This window comes from Vidua macroura, chromosome 17, assembly GCF_024509145.1.
Source record: "Vidua macroura isolate BioBank_ID:100142 chromosome 17, ASM2450914v1, whole genome shotgun sequence".
Lineage (NCBI taxonomy): Eukaryota > Metazoa > Chordata > Aves > Passeriformes > Viduidae > Vidua > Vidua macroura.
In genome coordinates, this window is record NC_071587.1 from 6,265,942 (window position 1) to 6,293,531 (window position 27,590).

Sequence of the window (27,590 nt, forward strand, 5' to 3'; positions counted from 1 at the left end):
AGGAGTTACAACACTTGAAGGAGCAGTCTGTTGATGGCATATATACATAAGGCATTTTGAAAGGTAGAACACTTTTTTTTTTTTTTTTTTTGACTGTCAGAAGACAGAACAGAGTTGTGAAGCTAAATGCGAGCTTGCTGATAATAACTACAACAGGTCATTAAGATCTCTGTTTATTTTCAAGCAGATGCAATGTTTTAGGGTATTATGATCAAACATGTGTTATCACTTGGTTGATTAGCACTGGCCTTGCTTTCAGTTTGTAGCTCCACAGTTTGAGTCACAGCTCTGAACTATTTGTCTTGTGTAGTGTTCTATAGACAATCTGTTAGGGGCTTCTTATGTAACATTATTCCTCTCAAGTTCAGCAAAAAAATGCTGCATCGTGAAGAATGTGCATAATGTATAACAAATTTAGCCCCTCTGCTAACTGCAGACAAGTGAATCTTCCTTTCATTTGCGAACAGAGTTATTGCAGCCTGGAAGGAGGAGGGAGGAAAAAGGCAAGGCAAAACAAGAGAAAGGGTTAAAGCAGCTTTTGTGGCAGAGCCATAAACATGGAAATACATTTCACCAAACTCTTGTTAGCATTTAAGGTGAAGAAAAGGCATTTTCTCCCTTCTCCATTGGGTTCTAGTGCCTTGCCTAGCACTGTGGGCAAAAAAAACCCTTTAGGCTGAGACCACCCCCAGCCCAGGTGCAGGCACAAGATGGAAACACATCTGAAGTACCTTCAAGTGCTTGCAGGGATTTGTCCCCACAAGTTCCAGTTGTGTTGCACCTGCATCACCTCATTCCATAAATCTGCCAATGTCCATCCAATCCTGGAGCAAATAGATTTGTTATAACTTTTACAGGTACTAAAGCCCATCTGTAGGAAGACTCACAGAGGATTATTTCTATCCTCTTCTTATTAGAGACTCAGCAGACTCGTTTAAAAGAGCTGTTTCCCAAACTGGTTGCCTCCCAGGCTGAGGACTGTGTGCAAAGGGGCTGTAGTCCAAAAGTCACTGACTTCAGCAGCATCCATGGCCCCGGTGGGCCTCTCCTGCAGGGGAGCAGAAATGCTGAGATGAGGCAGGTGGCAGCGAGGAACATTTTGTCCACATATGGACATTGTGTCATATATGCTCTGGCAACTGAAGGACCCAAATCCTAACATTAAAACTAGATTAAATTACCATTCATTGGGCTGCTGAGAGGTCTCTGCTCTAAGGGACATTTATGGCAGAGATTGCAGCAAAACCAGGAGGCTGGGGGTGGTTCTCTCCCTCTGCTCTGCTTTGCTCTGTGAGACCCCTCCTGCAGGGCTACATCCAGCTCTGGGGACCGCAACATATGGATAGGGAGCTGCTGGAGTGACACCAGAGAAAGTCCCAAAGAAGCTCCAAGGGCTGGAGCCCCTTTGCTCTGGAGACAGGCTGGGAGAGTTGGGACTATTCAGCCTGGAGGAGAGAAGGCTCTGGGGACCCCTTAAGCCCCTTCCAGTGCCTAAGGGGGCTACAGAGAGCTGGAGAGGGGCTTTGGAAAAGGATTTGCATGGATTGACAGGACAAGGAGAGATGGCTTCAAACAGCCAGAGGGCAGGATTAGACTAGATATTAGGAAGAAAGACATTCCTATGAGAGTGGTGAGGCCCTGGCACAGGTTCCCCAAAGAAGCTGTGGCTGCCCCACCCCTGGAAATGTCCAAGGCCAGGTTGGATGGGGCCCTGAGCAACCTGGGACAGTGGAAGGTGTCCCTGTGCATAGCAGGGGCATGGAACGAGGTGGTCTTCAGGGTGCCTCCCAACCCAAAGTATTCTGTAATTTCATAAAACCCAAACAAAAGCAGCTCCCAGGTAGCCTGAGCCCCAGCAGCACACTGGGCACAGAGCTCACGTGCCCTCATTTGTTGGGTTTCTCCCAGTGAAGCTCTGAGCTGGTTTAGTGCTGGAGGGACTGTCCAGGGCATGGGCAGATCCCTGCTATGGAATGCTTCCCAGAGTGCCTGGGAGGTGTTCAGCTCTGAGACTTCTGAATGCCAGGTGTGGCGGTAGCTCACGAATGCATTCTTAGCTAAAAACCTAAATTCAGAAACTCAGAATACCAGAAAGAAGAAATGTCTGTGATGTTATGATTCTATGATTCTATTTTCTGTACTCCTTCCAAGAAACGCTGTGGTTGCACAGGTAGCAGAACTTCCCAGTCTTGGCACTGAATATTGTTGCTACAACAGTATTTAAATATTTCCTCTCCTTTCCTCTGTGCCTGTGTGAGTGTGCAGGGGAATCAGATAAAGACACAGCCCTTGGAGTGTCAGTGAGAGAAGCAAGCCTGAGGCTCTCTAAGCCTGGCCTGGGATGGCTGCCATTCTATTAATATGGAATTTGGCTGGGTAGTTCTGAGCCATCTTAATTCTCCAGCCATCATTACTTTGCTTGGTTATCATTCATACATTTCTATGTGCTAGTTTGCTTGGAGGGAAGAGATTGGACATTTAGAGAGGATGAGTCTATATTTTTGGAATTGGAGCTAAATTACCTACCAGTTGAAGCATCATTGTGTTTTACAATAATTGCTGATTAAAATCCAAATGCACTAAATTCCACCTGTCATTCCCAGCATTGCCTCTAGTGTGATAGTGCCAACACCATGAGCTGGTATGAATGAAAGGACGGAAGGAAATGGTTTGTCTGCAGAATTCCATCCTTTTTTGTCTGCCAAACTCCTTTCCCAAACCCTTGGGATATTTGCCACAAAATGTCTGCTCTGCTGGATGCTTCATAGAATGAAACCCCCATGGTTCAGGTTTCCAAAGCAGCCATACAGGACAGGCACTCACCTGCCTGAGCTGCACCCCTCTCTCATGTGTGGTCAATCAGCCAGGAGCTTTAAAACACTGATGCTCATGACTGTTGATGGAGTTTCAGGATGGGCTTCCCTCTTTTTTGAGGAACTAGATGGGCTGTTAGTGTACGTGAGTTCCTACTTAGTGTCTCTTTTTCTCCCAGCCACAGGATGTGCCCAAGTCCATTTTTTCAGATCTCTTGAACTTGCCTCTGGCTGCAAAACTTTTCTGGACTGGCTAAACTCCCCAGTCCTTTCCTCCTCCTCTTGTGCCTCCCACACTTCTGCATTTTTGGCCTCCTTCTTGCTTTTGATCTTCCATTCCCTTTGCCCAGATCTCAAGCTTTTCCTCACTGTGCCTAGCCATTTCCCAGCCTGGAGAGCTGGGGACTAGCACAGGCCCTGGGGAGATGGTTTGTTTATTAAAAATCAGGGAAGTAGATAAGCAAGTACTTGGTCTTAACAGCACTTTCTACATGCAGGTGCTCCCTCTTCCTTTTTGCATGTGAGTGAATATTGTAACAGAATGTGTCTGCAAATCACCACTACCCTGCACTTCATCAGTCTGGGTCTGCATTCTAGTCATCAGAAGAGAATCAGCCTGATTTAATATCCTTTTATTCATCCTGGCTGGCTGAACCAAAAAAAGCCTGACCCAAACCCCAGCCCTGAGAAGGACACAGTGGAGCAGAAGATGGTCTGCTGAGTGTCCAGCCCATCCAAACTCCTGCTGTTGGGGGTTGGAAGTCACTGAATGGGCTGAACCTGTGCAGTTTTAGTAGATACCAACAGTAAAACCAGAGTACAGCACGTGCTGTGAAGCCTTGAGTTCTCTTGACTCAGGAGAACCCTGGCTAGACAAATGTGAGAAGAAGCAGGGCTAGCAAGGGACCCAAGGCTGACGGCTCAGTGTCTCATTACTCATCCTCTGGGCTCTGTCTCACTAGTCATTTAGCACCTTTGTGGGCTTGTTTTTGATAGCTAGAGAGGGCGTGAGAGAGATGTGACTAAAACAACAGGATCTCTGCTTTTAGATGGGGTGTCAGGTTTAAGTAAGTGCAGAGCATTGTGAAAGGCTCCACACAGGTAGCAGCCTGGCTTGCTCTTTAGGGCATTATGAGGTTCAACTGTGCACAAACCAGAGCACTCCTGGTTTGCCTGGATCCCAGCCAACAAAGGATGTTGTAAAAACCTGTCTGGCTTATAATTTCATTTTGCTAAGGTTAGAACATTGCTTCTATTAGTGAAAAGCAGAAGGTAGTTTTGAGATTATGGCAGGAAATCTACAGTCAGTTCCTAGCTCCAACAGAGACTTTCCTTATACAGTGTTGGGCAAGCCAACCAAAACTCTCGTGCTTTGTACCCTGAACCTGTATTAATATTTCTGTTCTTTGTCTTGGCTTCTTGGACAGTGAGTGAGCACTTGGGGAAGAGAAAGGCTTTCACTCTGTATTTATACTGTGCCTGGTTCTTTGAGGCATCAGCCTGCAGCATTCCATACACAAATAGCAAGAAAGAATAAATAAGTTAAAATGTGTATTGTTATGTAAGGGTACAACAACCAAGCCCAGTGAAGCTGTGGTACTTGGTGTTGGGCATGTGAGTACCTCTGAGCATCACCCTGGACTGATGCCATGCCATGGCACCACAGACCCTTCTCTGGTGTTTAGTCCCTGGTTCTGTGTATCCATGTTCAGCACATCTCAGCTCCTGCCCTCCAGCCTGTCACTGCACACCCCGAGCTGGGTAATAACTAGCATTGACTCCATGCTTCTCAGAAGGCTGATCAATCATTTTATTACACTATACTTATTAAGAAACCCATTGCCTTACAGACAGTCTGATACAGGTGGAACCAATTGGTCCTTCAATCCAAACACCATCACCAGTGGCCAATTAAGAAACCACCCTTTGGTACACAAATCTCCATAACACACCCCACAAGTTCACAACAGGTGCAGCAAGTGAAGCTAAGAATTGTTTATCATTCTTTTCTCTGATCTTCTCACAGCCTTCCCCAGGACAATGCCTGGGAAAGTTGTGTGTTGCTCTCTGTGGCCAGAGAGCTGCTGCCACACCAGCCTGCCCAGAAAGGCCAAGAGGAACTTCTAAGTGGATTCAATTAGAGCCCTGAAGAGCAGGGATGGTCAAGTCTGCATTTGGTTTTGGGTGCTGGAGAACGCTGTGTGCTGCCAACCATGAGCTGCCTGGCTCCAGCATCAGCTTTGCTCAGGGCAGGGAAGGGGTAGCATGAGACAGGGAGGAGCCCAACCCTCCTCACCCTTAGGAATGCTGTATTTACTCTGAGCAGATTTATGTATGTGTTTTCACTAGCAGGGCTTGTTTCTCTGCTGCATTTGAGCTCCCAGCATGTGGACTATTTTTTGAGCAAGCAGTGGGCAGAGAGAGCAGAAAGAGCAAACATACACAAATCTAAGAGTTTGGTTTTATTTCCAAACAGGCATACACAGAACCATAGGGAGTACAAGAGGAAGAGGGCAGCATATCCTCTTGCTCCAGTATAAAAATGAACTTCCTAGGCTAACCCAGACACCTAAAAGTAAAGGCAAAAATATAAGCTACGTGACTAGTGGGAAGAGAAAGAGCCAGCAGGAAAAATCTATGAGAGCTTTCCATGGTTCAATCAGTCAGAGCCTGTTTCACTGAGGAAACAATCAATTAACCACTTCCACTAGGGCAGCCACAGACGTGCTGTTCTGGAGGTAGTAAATCTTTGAGTTTATTTGTTCTCAGCTGCACTCTCAGCTTATTTACAACATCACAGAAGTCTTCCTCCCTGTTTATCCTCACTTCTGCAAGTCCCTCCCAAGGATCTTTCTGTCCATGTTGATCAATGAAGAACTCTTAGAGATAACAATTTCCAGCTTCATTGCAAATCCCTATTTCCCTTAAACAGGCAGCCAAAACAAACAGTTTCCTTCAGGCCTCCGGAGGGCATTACGCCTTTAACTGTCCATCCGATTTCCAGCTGTCAATGCATTTTGTCTCACTTTAAGGCAGATGGTTTTGGTTTAGGAAGTTTTGGCCCAACCAATAATGAAAGAGCCCTGCAGGACACATATTTGCCCTGGCCCTGAGGAGCAAAATGTAGCAGTCAAATGAGAAGCAGATGATACCAAAGTTAAGGGATGATGTTTAGAGCACTCAGCCCAAGCCACTCTGTGGCAGACGGGCGCAGGGAAGGACTCCAGCATGGCTGGTCCCACAGATATAGTAAAGAGGGAGGTGGAAGACAGCCTGGGGAAAAAAAAATGCACAAAAGGAGCATTTAGAGAGTGTGACCAAGTGGTGCTGAGTTGTGCAGCTGCAAGGGGTTCAGACTGTGTCTCTGGAGGAAGATGGATGAGCATGGAGAGAGGTGCACAGAAGTGGGTGGGGATGATGATGGTCCTCTCAGCACCTCAAAAGGAGGTCTCAAAGCACTAAAAGCAGAAGGGTCTTCAAGTCCTAGTGTGCTGGTAAAGAAAACAGAGTGTTGGAGACAGAGATTCGCTCTCCAAACCAAAGGCCTGTGTCTGCCATCACTGTGCTTCCAAGATGTAGTGAAATGAGCAATTTAGATGGCCACAGCATAAAGCTGAGATTAAACTTCTATTCCTCATTTGAATTTTTTATTGCAGTCTTTAAATGAAAAAAAAAGCAATTGTCAGCACTTTTAGGTAACTTCTGTGCCTGGCAGCCTGGAAGCAAATTTTGATTCACAAATGCCTCTTGCTCCTCTGATCAAATGTGCTGGCAGGACTGGTAGACAGGAGCTGTCTTAACAGTTTTAATGCACCTAAATTTGTGCCTGTAGCTGCTGTTAATGCCTTGATTGGTGCTATTGAAATCTCTTCTTAAACATATGGTAATACATTCCTCACTGATTCCCCTGCCTTTCAAAACTCAGACCTGGAGATATCATTGTCTGTAATAAGTTCATTCTGTTCCTTCTGCTTTACTGCCTGCCTAGCCTAGCTTTGATGAAGTAATTCATATAACTCACTAACTCCAGAGCAAGTTTTGATTAGTTTTTGAATTAAATAACATATTTTCTTTTAGGAAGTCCTGCAAACTCATCTTGGCATCTGATATTCATATGACCTCTGCCATTCTGGATGCATCACCAGTAATGAAGAACCTGGATGTCAGGGCTGAGTGCACTAGTTGGCCTTAATTGCCCCAAAACCAAACTTAATTTGGGTCACATTTACCCTCTCTGTCAGAAGCTCCATTTAACCTCCAAGCCTGAGGGGCTTCTAGCTCTTGCCTGGGCTGTAGGTGAGACTGTCTCAGACCTGTTCCTGAACTGATGTTTGGCTTTCCATGGATGACTTTGGAGCTGGTGTGTTGATAGGAGCCATTGCCATGACCTCCTGCTCTACCTCCCATGGCAGGGGACTGTGCCTGGTCACAGGGCTGTCCCTGCCCTGTGCAGAGGCTGCTCCTGGCACCCCTTCCCTGGGAGCAGCCCTGCTCTTGCTGCTTCTTGGCACTGGCAGCCACAAATACAATACAGCTCTGGTAGGACTTTCTGTAGATAGAAAACTTTTAATGGATTGATGTATTAACTGTTTGAGAATGGAGAATACAGGCTGTTTAGCCACACTTTTCCTAAGGGAGATATTGGACTCTTAATATGCATTTTTGGATTAGCACAAGCAGGCCTGTCATTTCAGTGGATGACATTTAGTCATCAGGATGGGGGAACAGACCAAGCACAAGGAACATCTTACTTTGTTCCCTGAGGGAACAGCAACCTTTCTGTGCAGACCACATCACTAGTGCAAAACACTCTGTCTCATACCATCCCAGGGTTTTGTTGCACTGAATAAATAAGGCTATACGTGTTTCCTTCCCCAAAGCAGGACTGGGAGATGCTGTGATGTCCCTGTCATAGGCAGCACCTGTGGACAGCTGGCAGTCTTGAGCCACTAATTCTCCATAAAGCTTGTCGGAAAAAAAAATGAGACCTGGGGAAGGATCTAAAATTCGCTCATTTCACAGAGCACAGCAGCTTCTATCCCACGGTGTGCTGCAGAATGGGCTTAATGCTGAGCCACAACAGGCACCAGCCTTCCTATTTAATGTAACACACCAAGGAAAACCTCCCGGTTTATGTGCTTTCTGCCTGGGAGCTTGAATACATCCAAATAGTGGCTTTTGTATCTTGAGAAGGTTTTTTTTTGTGTATCTAGAGGTACGTGGGAGAAGGCTGGGAGCCGGGCTGCTCCTCCATTCACACCGGTGTCACTTATATCCCCTCTCTTTCGGAAGAAAGCGTCAAGGTTCTACTCCTGAAAGCTTCAAGGCTGTTTTCTGCCGCTGCACTCCGTGAGATCAAAGCCAGGACCACGCTCTTCCTCCTGCATCCCCTCCTCTGTCAATTTCACTTCCTCAGATCAATTCACAGGCAAACCTACACCTGCGTTATCCCTATGCTCGGCATGCGAAGGATCTTTCCCGGCCCGGGGAAGGCGAGAACACAGCGGGGGCTGCCGGGGGCCGGGCTCGGAGGGCGCAGCGGAGCCGGGGCCGCCTCGGGCGGGGGGAGCGCGGCCGCCGGCGGGGCCGTCCGGCCCCCGGGCCGCGATTGGCGGCGCCGCGGCGGGGCGGGGGCGGGCGGCGCGCAGGGCCGGGCGGCAGCAGGTGGCTGCGCTCCGCTCCGCGCCGCTCCGCGCTCCCGCCTGCCTCGCCCGCCTCGCCTCTCCTCTCCCCGCCGCCTCAGCGCGGCCCCGCCGCCGCCAAGACGCCGCGGGCCGTGCTCCGAGTGAAGAATGGGGCGGCCAAGCTCGCCAAGCCGCCCGCGGCCGCGGGCGAGACCCCCGGCGGCGCCCCCGGACCCGGGCTCTTCATGGAGCGCTCGCAGAGCCGCCTCAGCCTCTCCGCCTCCTTCGAGGCCCTGGCCATCTACTTCCCCTGCATGAACAGCTTCGACGAGGAGGACGCGGGTACGGGGGGCCGGGGGGCACCGGGGGGCGGTGGATGCCGGGGTTGCGTGTCCGTCCGCCGTGGGCGGTGTGGGCAGGCGAGGCGGGGTGTGCAGCGTGTCAGCGCCGGGGGTTTGGGGGCCGGGGCTTCATCCCGGCGGGTGTGCGAGGGGTGCTGGGGACCGCTGGCGAAGCGATGCGTGTGCCTGTGGAGGTTAAAACTGGGAGCGTGTTCCAGCGGTGAAACACGCTCCGGCTGCTAATCGATAGGAAACACGGCTTACTTGCAAATAGAGCGGCTCACGCTCCATCCTCCTCTGTGTGAATGAAGGGCAGCGCTCAGGGAGAAGGCGTCCATTCTGCCGGATGGTGTGTCCACTCTGATTTATACACCATCAACTCTCGGGCTGATTGTTCCCTGAGGCTGTTAACACCGTACACCATGCTGCTTTTGGAGAGCGGAATAATGGGATTCCGTTTAAATGAGGGCAGAGTAAATCCCAAAACAAAAGCCTTTCAGAATGGATGCAGTGATTTTTTTTTTTTTTTTTTTTTTTTTTTTTTTTTTGCCGGCATCAGAAAGACCTTTCTGGCCTCAGTCGCCGGTTGTCATAAAATGAGACTAAGCTTAAAAAAGAGGGGCACTGGTAGGGAAAAGTAGGAAAAGCATTGGGTTGAAGGGGTGAGGGAGGGTGGTGGGTGCTGGGGAAGGTGCTGGGAGTAGAGGGCAGCACAGCCGCTGCGTGGGTAGGGAGAGAGGGCGTGCGCGGGAGTGGATGGAGAGCGGTCGGAGAGCCCTCTGTCCATTCCCGGTGGTGCCCCGGTAATTGAGGGGTGTTTTTCCCAGTGCACACTGTACCAGAGACTGAAACCCATGAGTCTTGTGAGTGGCAAATAATAAAAGTTGGTAACTGAGGCGTATTTTAACATGACTGTCATGGTTGCATAGCTCAAAATGCCGGCATGCTCCTTTGTCTAGTGGCTCATCCCAAGATGTGCAGATGCCAGCAGGAATACATCAGCCCGCCAGCTGCTACACCTGTAACAATGTTGTTTTTAAAGGAGTTGACGTAAGAATCAATTCATCATCTGTGTGATTAACCTAGACTTGTCATCAGCATCGTGCAGGGGTGGCAGGCAGAGGATTGTCTCCTCCAACAGATGTAGTTCTTAAAATTTTTGTCTAAAATTTTTGCTGATGATTTATTTGCACTTCAGATTTGGCTGGAATGCCGAGGAGCATTCAAGATAATAACGGGAGCTTTGGGAAGTCTCAGCGCTGTTGCTTCAGGAGTGATTGATAGCGAGACATGCTCAAGTATGAGAACCCAACACAATGCCTGGGACAGCATTTCATTCCCTGGTGTCCAACCCCTCCTGCCCTGAGCAAGGTGATAGTTTAGGTGAATGCTTCCTCTTCCAGCGCTTCAAAAAATGCTTTTGCACTGGATTGTATTTATTCACACTTAGTGAATGTTCATGCATGAATGTTAATAAGCTGCTCTTAATACAACACAAGTACTTGTCTCTGAATTAAATAAATCTCAAATTAAGACCTCAATCTCCAGCAGCTTGTGAGCAGATCTTGCCTGTGTGAGTTGTCTCATTAGTGAAGCTGCTCAGGGTGGATTCAGTGCGATGGGGATGTTGCAGTGTTGCTCCTGTATTTCTTGCCTGTGTGTGTGTTCAGACATGTATGAGCAACCAGCCAGGAGGAACGTGTGCTGCTTTCTATTTTTGGTGTTAAAACTACAAGTGTATAATTTTCTCAAGCAAATAGATTACATGAAAGAGAAATTATAAGAGGAAATGCTGAAATTGTGCCAGATAAGATTCTATATTATTCATACCCATGCACACTTCTGAAATAGTGAGAGATTCTGACCAGTTTGGGTTGCAGCATGATTTCTGTCAATAAAATAGATCTTGATAGCTCATTCAGAGAGATGAATACTGCACTTGGCAAGATGTTCTCTATAGGAGGAGGCAGAAAAAAAATGAAATTGATCCCAGGGGCATTGACAAAGTAAACAATCCTATTTCAAACGGACACATCATCCATTTTGTCTGAAGCTGAGAACCACATCTTTAAGAGAATAGCTGTCCTACAGGAAAAAGAGAAGAGCTGATAAATGGCCAAGCTTAAAGGAAATGTGATGTTTTTTGAAGGAGGAAAGCAGCCTAATGATCGCTTAAATCTACAAATAGAAAAATTCTTGGGATGTTTAAGTTACTATGGACGGGTTATATCAAAGGAGCCTAAAAGGAAATTTACAGATGTGCTGAGAGCTGTGGCCGCATTTGGGCAGTGGTAACAATACCTCTGGCTTCCAGTATTTCACCCTTTTAGTCTGGAAAAAGGACACTGCTTTTGAAAAATACAGAATATACTTTTACTTATGCAATATTTCCTTTTCTGCCATGGCTCTTTTGTTCTTCTTTGCCGTCTACCTTGTGGACATAAGACTCTCCTCATCTTCCACAATTCCTTTGCCTGGTACACCTGCAATGTGTCTGGATGGGGTTCTGAGCAGTGAACTGGGTGCAAATGATCTCTTCATATGCAGAAGCAGGCAGCCAGTGGAGGCAGAGGCAGGAAAGCAACAGGGCTTGGAGCAGGAGACAGGATCATATTTGAGTGCTTCCAGAGCAGGAGGGTGATGGAGTTTCAGATATATCGTGTCAACGTGTCTCTCCAAAGAGGCAGATGTAGATTTCAGGGTTCCAATACCCTTTTCATTCCTCAGCTGCATCTACAAAGAAGATGCTCTGAGCAAATGTGGAGCTTTTTTTTTTGCTAGGAAGTTGCAGTGGGGCTTTGAAATAGCCAAAATGCGCTCAGCAGATCAAGGACTCGGGGTTAATAACTCTTTTGATCTCAGCATGGTAATGTTGCTGGCCTTCCTGCTGGCTGAGTGCCAGTCTTTGCTCCACTGAGGTCCCCAGCAATGTCAGTGAAGTTTAAGGATTTTTAAACTGCAGTTATTATCAGAATAATTGTTAGTTTAACTTCTGCAAATGTCTATCCTACATTTCAGTTATGGAGTAGTAGAGTAAGAAGAGGTAAAAGTCAGTCATGCACTCTTTGTGGACACATTTCTAGAATGCCTGTTTCTGACACAAATCTTGTGAGCACAAATCTGAGCTGTTCTGAGGATCTGCCATACGTTTGGTCTTGGTTGGAATCAGCTGTTTGGAATGCTGATATTCCTGTGGGAACATGTCAAAAGGAACCAAACTGCTGAGGACTGAACTGCCAAGTGGGAAGTGCATGTGGCTTAAGAACAGGATCCATGATGACGGTGGGCACCTGCCTTGTGGTGCACCTGGGTGCAGCTCATAATGAAAGCTGAGGGAATGGGGTGTATGAAATCCCTCTTTGGCTGACAGTGGCCTTAGCACAGCCCTCCCCAGTTCAGGATAAAGGTCATCCTTAAGACTAATGGTGTGGAGAAGAACCATCTTGCTCCTTGTGTGGAGCATGAAGTTTGGAAACGTGGCTAAAGCAGAACAGAAAGTAAGGATTTTGTAGAGGGTACCAACAGCTGACTTAGAGCTGCACATGCAGAACAAGCAAGCTTTGAGCAGGAGAGAGGAGGTGGTTTGAGTAGCTGGGACAGTTGATGGAGCAGTGGTGAACCCACTGGCAGTTGGGAAGTCAGAAGCAGTGCTCAGCTCTGGAGGGGTGGGAGCTTCCTAACGAGGACCCCGTGTACTACAAAGGATAAGAAGTACACCTAAAGAAAGACAGGTAGGGAAATGCTAAAAACCACTGGAAGGGATGGGGTTTCCTTTCTTGTGCCTAAACTGCAGGACCCAGCAGCACTTCTCTCTGGGTCTGGGTGTGTGCTCCAGCTGTGCTGTGGCCCAGGTGGGTGAGACACTGCAGTGCACCAGCTCCTTTCATCCTACATCCTGGTTTTCTTGGGAAGGACGCCTGCTTGCACTGGCAGAAGGCATCTGTAGCATGCCTTGACAGGGATGCAGAGTTGGATGTGTGGAACTGTAGCCATGGGTCACACTGCAAATGCAGCTGCCCTGGAATCCAGATCCAGCTTGAGCATCTACACAAGGTTCCTTACATGGACAAGTGTGAAGAGCAGGGCTGCTCTGGTCAGGAAGCAGGGGAATGTACAGAGCAGCTGTGAGGGACTGGTAAGTGTCCCCTCCTTGGTCAGGACCTCAGCACAGGAACTGTCCAGCTTGGCAGACCCCTGTCCTGGCTGCAAGACAGGAGAATCAAATTGTGTCTCAGCCAGCTGGAACCAAGTGTCTGGCAGAGAGAAAATGGTTTCCAAAGTCAAAATGTCTCCTAGATACTGACAGTAAGCCTTCCTTGTGTCAGCTGCTCATTCAGAAAAGAGTTGAATTAGAGATAAAATTCAGCCCAGGCTGCTTATTTCACACATTATAAAGTACTGGCAGAGGCACTGTGTTACTTTCTCTTCAAAGCAATTGATCGTATGTGAAATACAAATTAATTGGATTGATAAAAAACATTTAAACTATTGGGGTGTTAGGAGGGGCTGTGGACGTTCAGGTTAGTTTAGGATATTCTTTTGTTTTGGTTTTATCTATTCAAGTTCCTTATATTTTTAAACATTGACCTTCTCTATAATTTCAAACATTAAATGTTACAAAGCTATTAAATAGAGAGAGCCCCTATGTGTGTTTTCATGTTGCCATGGATATTTCTCAGTTGCAGCACTGTATTGGGGTACATATGGTTTAAAAGAAAATTATGATTCAGGACTTAACTAGTCCATTTTTACATTTTTTTTTAATATAGCCTGAGTGCATTAAGTCCTTTTCGTGCTTACTTTGGGTTTGCTTTATCCAAAGTTAATTTTTGGAGCTCTGTAAGCCTCTAACCAGTTTTGTTAGTTGTTTGTAAGGTAGGTAACCATGCTCATGTGGCAGACATATAGGGAACAGGGGAAATTATTTGTCCATCTGGAATGTTACCTGTTTTTTTAATCTGTCTTTTATGAATGAAAGGATAGTTTATCCCTGTAACCCTGCAAAGATAGCCCTTAGAGCTCATCTGGCCATGCATTACCCCAGGGGTGCCAGCTCCCTTGGCTGGTGCAGGAGGCAGCAAAATCCGGGGCTTTTCCCTCTTCTTGCACAGTAAGGAGTGTATCTTTGGCTGTAGGTTATCCTAGTGCTTGTAAGAAATGCCCCTCTCCCTGCTGGCACATTCTAGCTTTAGGTAAACGTGTTTAATTTCATAAATGAATTAAGTTGAAATAAAAAATGAGAACAGTTCTGAAAGAGCTGCTGTCAAATCTGTCCTCAGTCAGAGGAAAGTGTATGAAAGGGACCAGCAACCTGGAAGAAGAGGCTGTGGATAAGACCTGCTGAGGCTGGTGATCCTAGACCTGGTTATGAGTTAATCCAGATCCTAAGTACAGCGACTGATTCTTACACTGTGGGTGCACCTGGTCAGGCAGAACTGAGCAATCCTTGCTGTCCCTTACCTGACCTGTGCACTGGAGGCAGCTTTCTGCTCTCAGGCCCTGCTGCTGCTGCACATATGATCAGAGGACCACAGGTACAGACAACAGGTTTTGTCTTTAGTGGCTGTGGGAGACTGGAGCAGAGCAGGAGCCCTGAGAATGAGTCAGCACAACGAGCAAGGGATTCGAAACATTGTCCTTGTTTTGTGTTGCTCTTGGTGTTGTGGCTGCACGTGAGAGCCGTGGTCCTGGGCCAAGTTCATGCTGTGCCTGTAGAAAGGCAAAGCAAAATGTCAGCGTCAGTCCCAGGGCGCTCGTGGTCTGTGGCAGAACCTGGCAGATGGGGAGGGTGGGACAGATGGGCGAGCGCGGGGAAGGGTGACGTGGCATCGGTCAGCGCAGCGTGCCAGGCTGCCTTCCCGGGCCACCAGCTGCTTCCCACTCCTGTGTCCCATGGGGCGTCCCGCAGAGTCCTCCGGCACACCCCAGCCGGCAGCATCCACCTGTGCCGTGTTCGGAATTGTTAGAAACGCTGATGTAAGGTGGGAGGAAGAGCAGCAGCTGCTAGCCCGCTGTGCCGCAGAGTGCTCTGTGGAAGTTTCCTTGGTGGTCAGCTGGGTGTGGGCTTACAGGGGAGAGGGATGTGGATGGGGTCATGGGCCATGATGGTGGCTCTGTGCTGTCCCCTGAGCTTTGGCAGCACACACTTGCAGCCATGGAGAGCACGGCGTTGTCTCCTTCCCTCGAAGGTGGCCTGATGTACTTACAGGTATTCAGAGGATGATGCTGAGTTCCAGCCGTGTGTGCAGGAGTTGTTGAAGGGTGGGTTCTATGTGACCTCTGCCAGCCACAGGAAAAGGATATATCTTTCTCTTATTCTTCTGTCAGCTGGTTTCCAAGGAGAAGAATCTGTCCCTGGAAAGCGTTCTATCTAGGAGACACTGTTTTTTTTTACTGCTTCTATTTCATGTGCAGTTAATTCTAATGCAACATTTATTAATTCAAAAGCACTCTGTACTCCAGGCAAAAAAAAATTATCTTTGCTCTGTCAGATTCTTGCATCAGGACAAGTTGTGAAACGCTGTAACTACTTCACTTCAACATTTCTGTTTGACAGAACATGTGGATCTGCTTTGTGTAGGGAAGAATTAAGTTTGATTGGAGGAGTTGTTTTGAGGAATAATTTATCTGTGCAATTGTTTTCTGAAGCGCTATTTGCTTCTATTTGAATGCCTTCAGTTAGATTAGAAATGTGAACAATTTAATTTAGGAAATGGTCTGCAAGTCGTTGATGGTTTTGGTGGGGCAGTGAGACCTGACTCACTCAAGACTCTCAGCCCCGCCGTCTCCTCCTCTCTCCCACAGACATCTGTTGAGAAGCACCATTAGCATATTTGAATAAGGATTTCTGCTCCTCTGCGGAAGTGTTCAACACATTTTGAATGTCCCGTCTATCCAGATGATGTTCCCTTGGGGTTTGGTTTTATTTTCTGGCAGGTTGCTATACTGTATGGCAACACGTGTCACGAGTGGGATTCTGCAGCACAATGATCCATCAGTTGTGCCATTGCTTAAGGCATCTGCTGATGGCACACAAATTAGGCACTCTCTGCTGTCAAACCATGCTTACCATGAAATCTGCATTTAAGTTTCATCTTTGGCTTTGCTTTTGCCAAACAGCACACTTGCAAAGGCTGAGTAGCCCTGATACAGCCTTACCACACAGGGGTACAGCAAGCTCTGTAGCCCTACCTTTTAGTCAGATCAGCCACAGTTAAATCACTGAGATGGATAATGTTCCACCTTCGTGCCATCGGGGTGTTATATCAGCTTTGTCCAAAACACAGAGCACTCATACAGCCTTGCAGAAACCAGTCTAAAATGTCTGAGTGCTCAACAATTTGGAGAGTACACCGTGTACAGAGGTAAATGATGCATTTTTCTCAAAGCTGTTTTATGTCTAAGAGGAACTTAAGCTATTGTCTGTGTCCTTATTCTTGCAAATGTAGAGGGGTCACTTATATCTGTTCCCCAGGTAACTAATCTACTCCTAATCAGAAGGATAGTTTACCCTAAAATTTAGCTCCAATCTGAATAGAAATAGCGGATTGCTATTACATTGCTCCCAGCAACATGGGAAGCAATTGATCACTGCTCTTCAAAGCAGCTCTTCACATCACAAAACTGTTCCTTCTTTTGCCAGTAATTCCAAGCCAGGAAATGGCTGTAATGACAACCAGTCCTGCCTGGCATCCCTCTCCCTCCTTTTGCTGTTTGGACCAAAGAAACCTGATGGATGGTTTTGTTTTCATCAGGTGTTTTGGTTTTTGTTGGTCTTTTTTTTTGTTGTTTTTGGTTTTTTTTTTTTTGCAAATGCCCTGTTGGCCTTCTTGCTGTACGTGGGATCATGCAGGAGGAGCAGTGTGGACAGTGCCCTGGCTGCTGTCTGGCCCCTTGCAGTGAGGAGTATCTGTTTCCCACACTTTGTGTGCAGTATTCCTGTAAATACACACTCTTGCTCCTGGCTAACACACAGGGTATGATCCATGCTATTTTCCAGATCATTCCCAGCATGAGTGCTGTTGGCTACTCATTCCCTTTCTGGCATTTGTATGTTAAATTTTTCAGTGCTCTGAAATTACTGGTTTTTATGTGTGCCTTTAGTGATTTTCTTTGTGTTGATTTGGAGTGTTGAGCTATTTTATCCCATGGGTATTGGTCTGAATTCAATATCTGTTGTTTAGCAAGACCTGTGCTTATGGGATATTTGTGGGACTGGGAGATGGGGTAAATATCTGTAATAAGATGCTTTATCCCCTGGGCTCCAGGAGTGCAGCAATGTTTGTGGATGAATTTGTGAGGAGATGCTCTGTAACTGAGGATCCATGGGTGAAATGCAGCATCCTTGAAAACCTTTGTTTTCAGAGTGGCCTGTTCTGTCAGGCACCTTCTCATCTCTTCATTCTTTGATGCTCGGGTCCAGGGACTGCCAGGCTGTCATTCATAGCAGCTGGAGTGAGGCTAATAGTGGTTCATACTGTGCTTCTCATTGGTGACATCTGATTTAAGAGGTTATAGTCCCTCTGCCCAAGGAACACATGGTTCTGTTCCTCCCTGGAGCTGACCATCCTCTGAGGAGCAGCAGCTCAGCTGTTGGTGGGCTCAGGCTTGCAGAATGACCCACCTTAGCAAGGAAGCAGCAGTGTCACCAAGGGACAGGAGTGTGGGGACAGGCTGCCCCTCGCTCAGCTCCCTGAGCAATATGGATGAGGCTGACATTTCCCAGTGGTGACAGTTTCCCAGTGGTGACAGTTTCCCAGTGGTGTGGGACTTCTGCCAGCTGCCCACCAGCAGTATGCATATTTACAGTTAGCAGGGAATGTATCCTGCCACGTGGATGAAAAACATGTTAATTGTGTTGCAGCCAAGATATCTAAGAAGATTAAGATTTTTTTTTTTCCTGTTGTAAATCCAGCTCCTTGTTTAGCACTTTTCAGCATCCTGGGAGGATTGTGTAGGTGGGTTTTTTTTTTTAATTTTATTTTTACTATTTACCTTTCTTTTCTTGTATTTTATGCATGTCATCACAGCTCCAGCGAAAAGTTAGGAAACCTTCACTCAAGATTGTAAGGTGGCTGCTTTATATCCATATTTGTGTTTTAATCGGATTGTCAGAAGAAAAAAAGAGAAGGCTTTTCCTTTCTAATGCCTGTTGGATTTCCAGCTGCTGTAGTTGATTAATTCCTGAAAGTACCATGACTACTCGGACCCAGTAACTTTCTCTGTCCCTTACATTCAGGTTGTGCTGCTGTCCCTCTGGCTGAAACCCTGCCACCTCCTGCCATGAGACCTCTCCTGTGGGATTAGAGCAACTGCTCTGCACCACTTCTGCAGAGCCCTTCCACCTTTATAGCAGTTTGAATTAAATTCACAATAAGGGTAGACAGTGCTTCAGACTAACTTTTGAAGCTTGTCAGTATTCTGCTTTCCCCCAGGTGCCCCCAAACCAGAAGGAATTGCAGGAATTGCTGTCACAACCCACTGTTGCATTTCAATGATGAATTTGGTATGTTTGCCAAAAACCCAGGCATTTTTGTGTGGGCTGGTCCCCACACATCTGCCTTTGTGGATCGCATAGTCCTCAGTACATCCCCTCCAGATACGGGATTTTTGTTGTAATGTAAGTAAAGAGGAAAGGCTTAGGTCACATTATCTAATGTACCTTGAGATAAAAACAAGCGTTCTGCCGTGAGCATAATTTGTACAAGAGTCAGTGCTCGTTTTAAGTATTAAATGTGCAAAGTTGGGCTTTTTCAAAAATGCCTATGAGTTTTGGTCTCTGGTATTTGTTGAAAGTGAACGGGATTTGGGGCTGTGTCTGCTTTTGGCAGTTCAGAAGATCACCCCACAGCTCTGCAAGCGTGGGGCTGAGGCTGCTGCTCTGCTTGTGCAAAGCCAGCCGGAGCAGAGGAGCAGACCCTCCCTGGCACCCTGCAGTCCGAGGAAGCTGAACTTGGATGGGGGAGCACTGAAAACGCTGGTGTGGAAAGCAGGGCGGGCGTGCAGGCCAGCGCTCAGCCTGGCAGACAGCGCGTGTTAAATCAGGGTGATTTATGGAGCAGTTTCTGTTAAAAGCTTCCTCGTGCACTTTAGGAAGCGGAGCTGCCAGATTGGTCAAACTCCAATGCCCAGGCAGTTTGAATTGGCTGCCGGCTGCGGTAACAAGCGTGGCGAAACTCAAACAGCCTTTCCTCCTGCCTTTGCAGGCTGCCACATCGGGGCTGCTGCTCGCCAAACAGACAGTGTCAAAATGTTACGTGGTATGAGGACATTTCCATGGCAACGTTAGCATCCCATGACACCCGTTCTCGTACTGCGGTGTCAGCGCATGCTGTCGTCGATGTACTTTCCTCCTCCATCTGGGGCCTTGAGGAGTGCTGTGGTACGGGATCATGTGGATTTCTTCAGTTGTGGGGCTGAGGGTGGAAGAGATGCTCTCACTGGGCATTTGGGTGTCTTAAGTAAGGCAATGATTCCTTCTTTTAGCATAGCAACACTCTCATGATCATGATTGGGCTCAAAAGCACCTGGATTTGCTTTCAGCTGCGCTGAGGAAGCAGCTTTCCCTCCATTAGAGAGTTGCTGCAGTAGCTGCGTTCTGCCTGGCATCAGAGGCACCCCCACTCTTATCAGGCAGCTCTGAGATGACTCAATTTGGAAAGACACTCTGGTCTTGCTTTGGGACAGTCCTTTCAGCCCAGAAAAGCCTGTTGCTGATGTCCATCAGCAGCCTGCGGTGGTCTGCTCCCTCCTCCCCTTCCTTGGCAGGAGCCATCACCTGCCCCAGGCACGGCTTGCTTTGGGGCTGGTTTTGGACAGCTACTTCACACCTTTGGGTGGAGTTTCCTCCATGGCTACCTGGAGGTTTCATCATGTCTTGATCAATGTTTTGGACTTGCCTAAAAATATTTCAGTTTTTGCCGCTACCTCTGTGTCCCGCCAGAATTTTCAGTATTCCCCAAGGTTTATTTTCCCCTTGTCTTCCTATATTTCTGTATTTCTGCCAGGTAACGTATTCCAAAATTAGCATCATGTTTTTTTTTTTCCACACATGTTTATTGGCTCTTTTCCCTTGACATAGAGAAAGCTGTTCTCAATATAAGCTAGAGCCTTGGCAAGAAGTAACAAAGGTGGAGATGTTTCCTGTATGGCAGCCTATGGACCTTCCACCAGTGCACGTTTCTGACTTCTGCTTGGTATTTTATTAGAGCAGGAGAGAGACCTGGGTTAGTTATTGTGCATGTGAAGATTCTGCAAATGGCAAGGACAAGAGATGTTTAACTAAGGATTTGCCTGCCCAGTGTGTATACAGGCAGTGGATGTGCAATTCAAGGTACGTGGGTACACAACAAAGCTGTTTTTCACACAGTGAAAAACATATATAGTGTTACAGCATAAAGGGATCATATATGATAGAACTCAGAGCTAGTGATCTTCACATCTGGTCTAAAGGGTCTGAGAGGGTAAATGTGAGGTGTGAGAAAGTACCTGTTGAGGCTAGGGGAAGGAGCAGGACTTGATTTTTCAATAATTTCTGTTTGTCTGGACCCACTTCTGAAGTGTTTCACAACAATAATTCTCAGCTCTCCCATCTTGCCCAGTGCTCTGCTTTGAGCTGTGCCAGAGTCCCAAGTTAATCGTTCTGTAAACTTGTTTTTCATCTGTTTCCACTGAATTCCTGGCATCTGCCTAGTAACAGGAGTAGGTCTGTTCCTGTGACCTGGCTGCTCAGTCTCTGCAGAAACACTTTTACTGCTCCTGAACAGGAGACACTGCTATGTCCTAAACTCAGTTTTTCCCAAGACCCAATCCAAGCCAACTGCCTCTAAACCTGGCATCGTATGGGCCCTATTGCAATATTTTTCTATTTCTGTCTTAGTACTGCTTGGCTTACCTACTAAAACACTCTATGAAATATTGCATGGTCGGTTGAGGCAAAATCTGGCTTGTTGCTCTAGGAATAATACCAGGCAAATTATCCACAGTCCATTTTATTTGGTGGATTCGACTGTTTTCACAGCCTGTTCACTGCAGCTGTCTGCTGCAGAAAGGCAGCAAGCTTGTTGGACAGAGTGACTGTAAAAATCAGGAAGTCTTATTTCAGGCCATAATTTTGTTTAATTTCCTGAAATCTAGAAAGCTGTATATTTTCTGAAACGTCTTTGCTCTGGAACTCTAAGGCTTGGTTTCCAAAGATTACCCATACAGGGTACTACCTGCATGAAAAATGTTGGTGAGAGGGTTGAATCCTGAAGCAGGGACAACATGATGGTCTGAAAATGCTTCACTGAGCAAAATATTAATAACTTCACAGGCTTGTGCCAGTTTTGTTAAAAATTTGCTTTTATATACCAGCTGACCAAGACAGGAGTGTTCTGTGAATGTCAGTTATGCAGAATAAAGCAGCATTTGGGATCTGATACTCAGTTAATCTCAGTTAATGGTTTGAAAATTGGATTTTGCCTGCTTTAATGCTAAACTACTATGTCAGGAAAGATTATCAGCCTGTTATTTCAGTTTACAAGGAGGAGAAGAAAAAAAGCTTAACATCTTGATACAAATACATATTGGAGGGTTTAGACATCGTAAAAGGTTTGGTGACCTGTTCTTTTAACCTCTTATAGTCATCAAATTTGAGAGGAAATTGCAGTCAAAATGAACATTTTAAAACTTGCGGATCTGAGTGGTCTAAGAGTCAACCTGCTTTTTCCTCTTGACATTCCTCTGCTTATTTCTTCAGACCTGCAGGTGTCCAGTCCACTAAGGCTGCAGTGCAGAAAGGGGGAAAAGAGCTGCAGAACTAGGACAGACTTGGAGTATATTTAACAGTGTTCTATTTCGATGTGACAACAGCTATCGAACACCTACAAGATTGCAAACTGTGATTCACTGGGAAGCTGATATAACTGATGTCACGTTGTATTAATAGCTACAGAATTGTAACTGCTTTTAGCAGTGAGATTCATTAACAGCCTCTACAAACACTCTTGACAATCAGTTGAAAACCTGAAAATATTAGGTATATGTAAAAATGGATTATGCCATAAAGGAACCTCCTGGTGCTGCCAAATGTGTTTACAGCAAGTTCTTGAGGGTGTTATGCATAATGATTCCTCTTCATCACTTTCAGTAGGTCTTAGTGATAGCAAAAGGTGTTTGAGGACTGATCCACACTCTAAATTAATTAGGAGCTGCTGATCTAATGGGTTGCATGATGTGAGTGTATTTGGGGATTATGGTGTCCATGACATTCTTCTTGGCACGTGGAAGCTGCACAGCCTTCCTGCGTAGTGCTGATGATGTCTTGGAAAGTATTTGTCCCTTCACCTGTTTCAGCTGCACATTTTGGCTTCAATGGGTGTGGCAAACCATGCCTAGACAGAACTCTCCAAGGGGTACAAAGTGCAGGGAGTTCTGCTCCTCTCTGAGCCTTGCACGCTTTCCTTGCTGTGGGCTGATAGCCATATCTGAGGAGATGGGTGTGGAAGGGAAGGAAATGTTCAGTTCTTCCTATCCTTGAAGATACTGAATTAGTAGCTAACAATGCTGGCATTTAATGGCCCTCTCCAGCCTCTGTTATCTCTCCTCTGGGTTGAATGAGTTCCAGGCTCTTCATAAACTCTTCTCTTCATTACACACATGTTGTTTTAAGCTTTGCATCCCCAGCATGACAAGTCAGGACATGGTTATAGAAGTGAAATGAAGACTGAGATTCAAGAGAGGAAATGTTCAGGGTGACATTTGCTCTGTGTCAAGTTGTGTAGTCAAGCTTGTCACTGGAAGTGAATGTGTGGATGTGTAAAGCTGGGCTGACATTTCCAGTGCTGTGGGTATTTCTGAGAGTTGTTCCATCATGATTGGCCACCTCAGTTCCTTCTTTCCCATATATCACAGTACTTCTCTTCCTTTTGGCCATGAATAATTCCCTTTCCTTTAAGTACTCAGGTGATATCTCCTCTGTCTCATTCATCTCTCATTTGGATGTGACCTTACTTTTGGTGGCCTGTGACTCTTAGGCTGTCGTGTGCTGACTTCTGGAGATGGAGTCTTCTAAGACTGGTAGGCAAGATTGGCTCAGGACACAGCAAAATTGTAAATAACAGTACTTTGAAAACAGTACTGTCTGCCAAGGAAGCAAAGCTCCGTATTTTGAGAAGATGGAAACCCTAAGCCCTTTTTTTCCTTTTTCATTGTTCTTTTTTACAAGATTGGAAATCTTGGTTTTGAATACATTGTTAAATGGTCATTTGCCCTTCCTTCCTAGAGTTACAGGTGGCTGTCCAGATAATTAAGTACAATTGTTCATCTTCCAGTAACACTGTTTATATTTTAAATATCTCAATAGCAAAGGATTCATTGGGCACATAAAACAGCAAGTGATCAAACCACGTCTGGCTCAACATGTCTGTTGAAACAGCCTATGACAGTTAAGGAGTGTAATTAGCAAGACACATAGAATGGAACTGAAAAAAGATGTGAAAATAAGCAGAAGGATTTGAAAAGGATTAAGAATGTTAATGACAGACCAGTAGTTAAATGGTGCATGATTAATGACTGTAGAAGTAAAAGGTTGACTAAATATTGTGACTCTGTAATGGCTGCCCCAAAGTAATAGAGAAATACTCTGTTAGAAAGAATCCAGACCTGGATTTATATTGACACATATGCTGACTCTGGATTTAGACCTGTTTCTTAGACTTGGTTTAGGTGAGCATCCCCTGAGATGCTTTTGTGGTTGACTTAATGACCTGAGATTCCTCTTCCATCTTTAATATTGATGATCAGGACCAAGATATCACCACCCACTGAAATACTGAATCCCTTTCTGAACTGTGGTACAGGTGGACTGGACTGGCAGTTGGCAGCATGTCAGTAAAGCTGTTCTGAGGAAAATCAGGCTCCATGTTCAGCAGCTCCCACCTTAGAGAGTTTAATTTTGTCTCTGAGCACTAAGTTGCTTTGATTTCAATAATTCATCTCTCTTCAGCTGCTTTATTGTCATTTGATTTATTAATGAGTTAGCTCGGTCACTGTCCTAGTGCTTTCTCACAGCTAGGTGAAAACAAGGGTTGTGCTAAGCACAGACTGTGTGAAAACCACACCATTTCCCTGCAGCTGGATTAGTCTGGATGTGCAAGAGCTGGAACTCCCAAGCTATAACCTTGTTATCAGTAGCCCTTCCCAGCACTCATTGTCTCTCTGTTGTTGTAGAAGAACTTCAGATCATGGTTTCTTTTTTCTAGGAGTGGGTTGTGGTGGTTAATTAGATAATGTTTGTAGAGCAGTGTACAAAACCTGCCAAGGGTCACTGTCCTCACTGTTATTATTAGAGCTGGAGGAAGACTGCCAGAAGGTATTGATTACTTGGTAAAAATAAACCCTTCAAACTTCTTTGGGTTTTATCCATTGCTGCCTTTTATCTCAGCATCCTGCAAACATTTCAGAGGGTGGATTTGTTTGCCAGAAGATCAAAACAAAATGTTGACAACTACTGGTGCCAATTTGTAGCCTCCCGTGTGGGTGGCATCAGAGGAATTTGTGCAGTGCTCTGGAAAGTCTTTCGAGGCTCTGAATCCCCTTGGATCCTGGAGCTGTTGTTTGAGCAAAGCATCCAAGTGTCCAGGTGGGATAGCACATCAAGTATCAAGCACAAGAGGATCTCTTTGGGGCTTGTGAAACTGTATTGTGTATAGAAGCTTGTATAAACTTCCTGAAGCTGACATTTTGATTTGTTTAGTGAAGTCTGTCAATTAATTGAGTACAGCTGAGTCTTGCAAGGTGCAGTGGGTGCTGTTGAGAGTGCTGTGTCTGGCTGGTGGGAAGGGCTCAGTGCCCTCTGTGTTTTCTAGTTCATCTCTCAGCCATGGTTTACACTTCTCACACACCTCACTGTGGAAAACAAAATGTCACACTTTGAATTCATTAAGCAGCTGTGACTGTTGAAAGGGAAAGCTGTTCCATATGACAGTAAAATACGGGGAAAAGTCACGTATCTGTAGCAGAAAATACATGGGAAACACAAATATTGTGTAATGTTCAGAAGGGCCAAGTCATTCTTCATAAAGGGAAATTTCTGAGGAGAATGGATACAACAGGAGGGCAATTCAATCAGGAATATGGCTTATGTGATAGAAGGAGGATGTACTAGTCATTCATGGATCCAGAGGAATAGAATTCAGTAGTGACTTCAAATCAAGCGTGGCCTTGTGGTTTCTCTGATGAAAATGCGCAGTTAGAGCAGAAGCAAAATGTTACATCCTTCCCCAAAACAGGCCAAGGACAAAGCACAGACTTCCAAACATCTGCACATGTTCTGACCTAAAAATTGCTTTAGCAGGGAGACTAAACCAGCTTTGGTGGAGACTGCAAAGTGCTTTCTGTGCATGTGTCAGACTTGCAAATGGGTTCACTTTGATTATCACAGGTCCCCTTCGTCTTCATTCCAAACCATTAAGCTTCTTTGAATGAATATTTGGGTGAATGAGAAGTTTTTAAGTGGACTGACTGTCATCCAGCAATCTTAAGAACTGACTTGTCATGGAGCAAAGGGCACAACTTGTCAAAGCTGACCAGTGGTGCTTGAAGGTCCAGTGCTGGCCTGGCCTGGCCTGGCAACCTGCTTCCTCAGGCAGAGAGCACCTGCTGGGGCTGCACTGACCAGTTCTACTTTGGTAATCTTGAACAAGTACCAGCTGCTTTTCTTTTAAAACTCAGGACAATTCATGAGATAAGAAGGGCAAGAACCATCAGCAGATGCTGTCAGCTCACTCCCTCAGTGCTCAGATTTGTTCCAGAAGTAATTGAGATGTGAGCAAGTCTTCCAGCTGCCTGCTGCATAAAGTATGAGTGAAAATGGTTAAATAAAAAAAAAAGACAGATGGCAGAATTAACATCTAGCTGTTTAGGTACGTGGCTGGTAAAAGAAAGGATGGTGCTAGTGCTGAGAAATGGCAAAGAGGTTTCTGTTATTGAGATTTCTGTTATTTCAATATGTCACAACCCATCAGTAACTGAAAGATGGAGAATGAGCTGTGGGAAATGGGACAGTAAATACCTGCCAGCACAATTCTAATGCTCTTTCAGTTGAGCTGTTTAAATGTAGTTGCCTGTTTGAGGAAACCACTGAATATGAATTTTAATGCTTTTGTTGCTCAGTAGGTTCTCATGTGGGTATTGCAAAATCATCCCTGATGGTCCAGGCACATGTGGAGTTAGACATGAGCATGGGAGGGGAGTGGCAGATACTCTACAGGTGGGACAGGGCTTGCACAGACTGCAGGGCACTCAGTTTGCACAAACTATAGAGGAGGAGAACCTGGAAGCAGCTTAGGAAATGGATGGGAAAGTACTGCAGTCTGAGGACTGTGATCTCACTTCTCTGTTGTGGCAAAAGGGAAGGAGTAAGAGATCTTTGTGTCAAGGAATCTGGAGAAGGTCAGGGAGATGGCAAGGTTTCTTAAGGTGCTCCTTCAGGATGCTGGCCCAGCTTCCGCTGACTCGTGGCTTATGGACTTTCTCAACTCTTGAATTTTTTCCTCATTGATGTAATCTAATTTCTTTTTGACACCTCATAAATGTCCATAAGCACCCCAAAGTCTTGCAGTGAAGAGATACCCAGCAGTGCCACTGCCCCTGTTGCCTCATGAGGATGTCTGCTAAAGTTGGCATGATGAGTTCTTGGCTGTGGGTTGCCACAGAACTGTGGCAGGGCAGACCCTAATTATAGCACATTATGCTGGTTTAATGACAGTAATAGAAAGTCAATTTATAGGCAAGAGCAAATTGCCTTTTTATATGGGGAGGAGGATAATTCCTCCCATGTGTTGCATTATTAAATTTGTAATCTTCATTTCTAATGCTTTTCAAAAGTGAATATTAACAGAATCTAAAATGCAGCTCATAAATTTATGAGCTGCATTTTTTTTCCCCAAACTCTTCAAGTTCTATAATTTGTCTTAAAAGGTGAACTTCAGCAAGGTTAGGGATTTTTAAATTTCTTTGCTTAACTTAATAAATGAAAATCCCTTACTTGCTACCTACCTCTGGACAAGCTTAAAGGCTCCAAAGATACTGCATTTTAAATAGCAGTAATAGATATCTATTTCCATTCTTGCTGAGTGGAAAGTTCTGAATTCAGGCTTATTCCCTGGTGATGAAAGACACTGGAGAGAAAAAAATGACACGTTTTCGTATGTCATTTGCTGGTGAGGAGGCTGTTATGATGCTCTTTTTTGTTGCCAGGGAAACAGAGCCCTGAACTCCTGTCTCTGCAGGAGGAGGAGGAAAGGATGTTCTTTCACTCCTGAGCTCGATTTGTAATTGTTGCTTGTGATCAGAGGCTGTGAATGGGTTGGGACTGAGGGTCTCACCTTCAAGCTCGCTTTCAAAATTGTGTGTCCTACCTCCTTCTGTTTCCCTGTTGAAATGAGTGTGAAGGGTGGAGCCTGGTGGGGTGGGTGGCTGGCACAGGTCGCTGGCACAGTTACCGTGCAGCAGAGTGAAACAGAGCACTGGGAGCACAGGCAGTGATGGAAGGGGATTGTACTTCTCTGACCTTGCCAGTAACATCTTGAGAAATCCCAAGGCTTCCTTATGTCCGCGCAGTTGTTAAATCTGAGAACAGAAACATGAAAGTTACCTGCAGGTATCAGAAGGCAGGAAGTGACAGTGATGCAGGTGCTGCGTAAGCACGGTGTCCTCTCCTGACCTTCCATTACTGTTAGGCATTAATGGACTGCACATTTTATAAAGAGATTCCTATCAAACTTTTTTTTTTTTGTGGTTACATTAAAACTATTTTTTCACTCACACAC

At 45.8% G+C, this 27,590-nt stretch overlaps 1 protein-coding gene across 1 annotated transcript in view; it reads left to right on the plus strand.

The window, feature by feature from the left end:
* The first annotated feature begins 8,534 nt into the window (after positions 1 to 8,534).
* The window catches only part of RIMS4 (regulating synaptic membrane exocytosis 4), a 47,408-nt gene continuing 28,352 nt past the window's right edge, over positions 8,535 to 27,590 (plus strand). Inside the window, exon 1 of the mRNA XM_053993036.1 lies at positions 8,535 to 8,779. Within this exon, the coding sequence (XP_053849011.1) occupies positions 8,683 to 8,779 (97 nt within the window). The 5' untranslated portion in view covers positions 8,535 to 8,682. The remainder of the gene's footprint in view (positions 8,780 to 27,590) is intronic.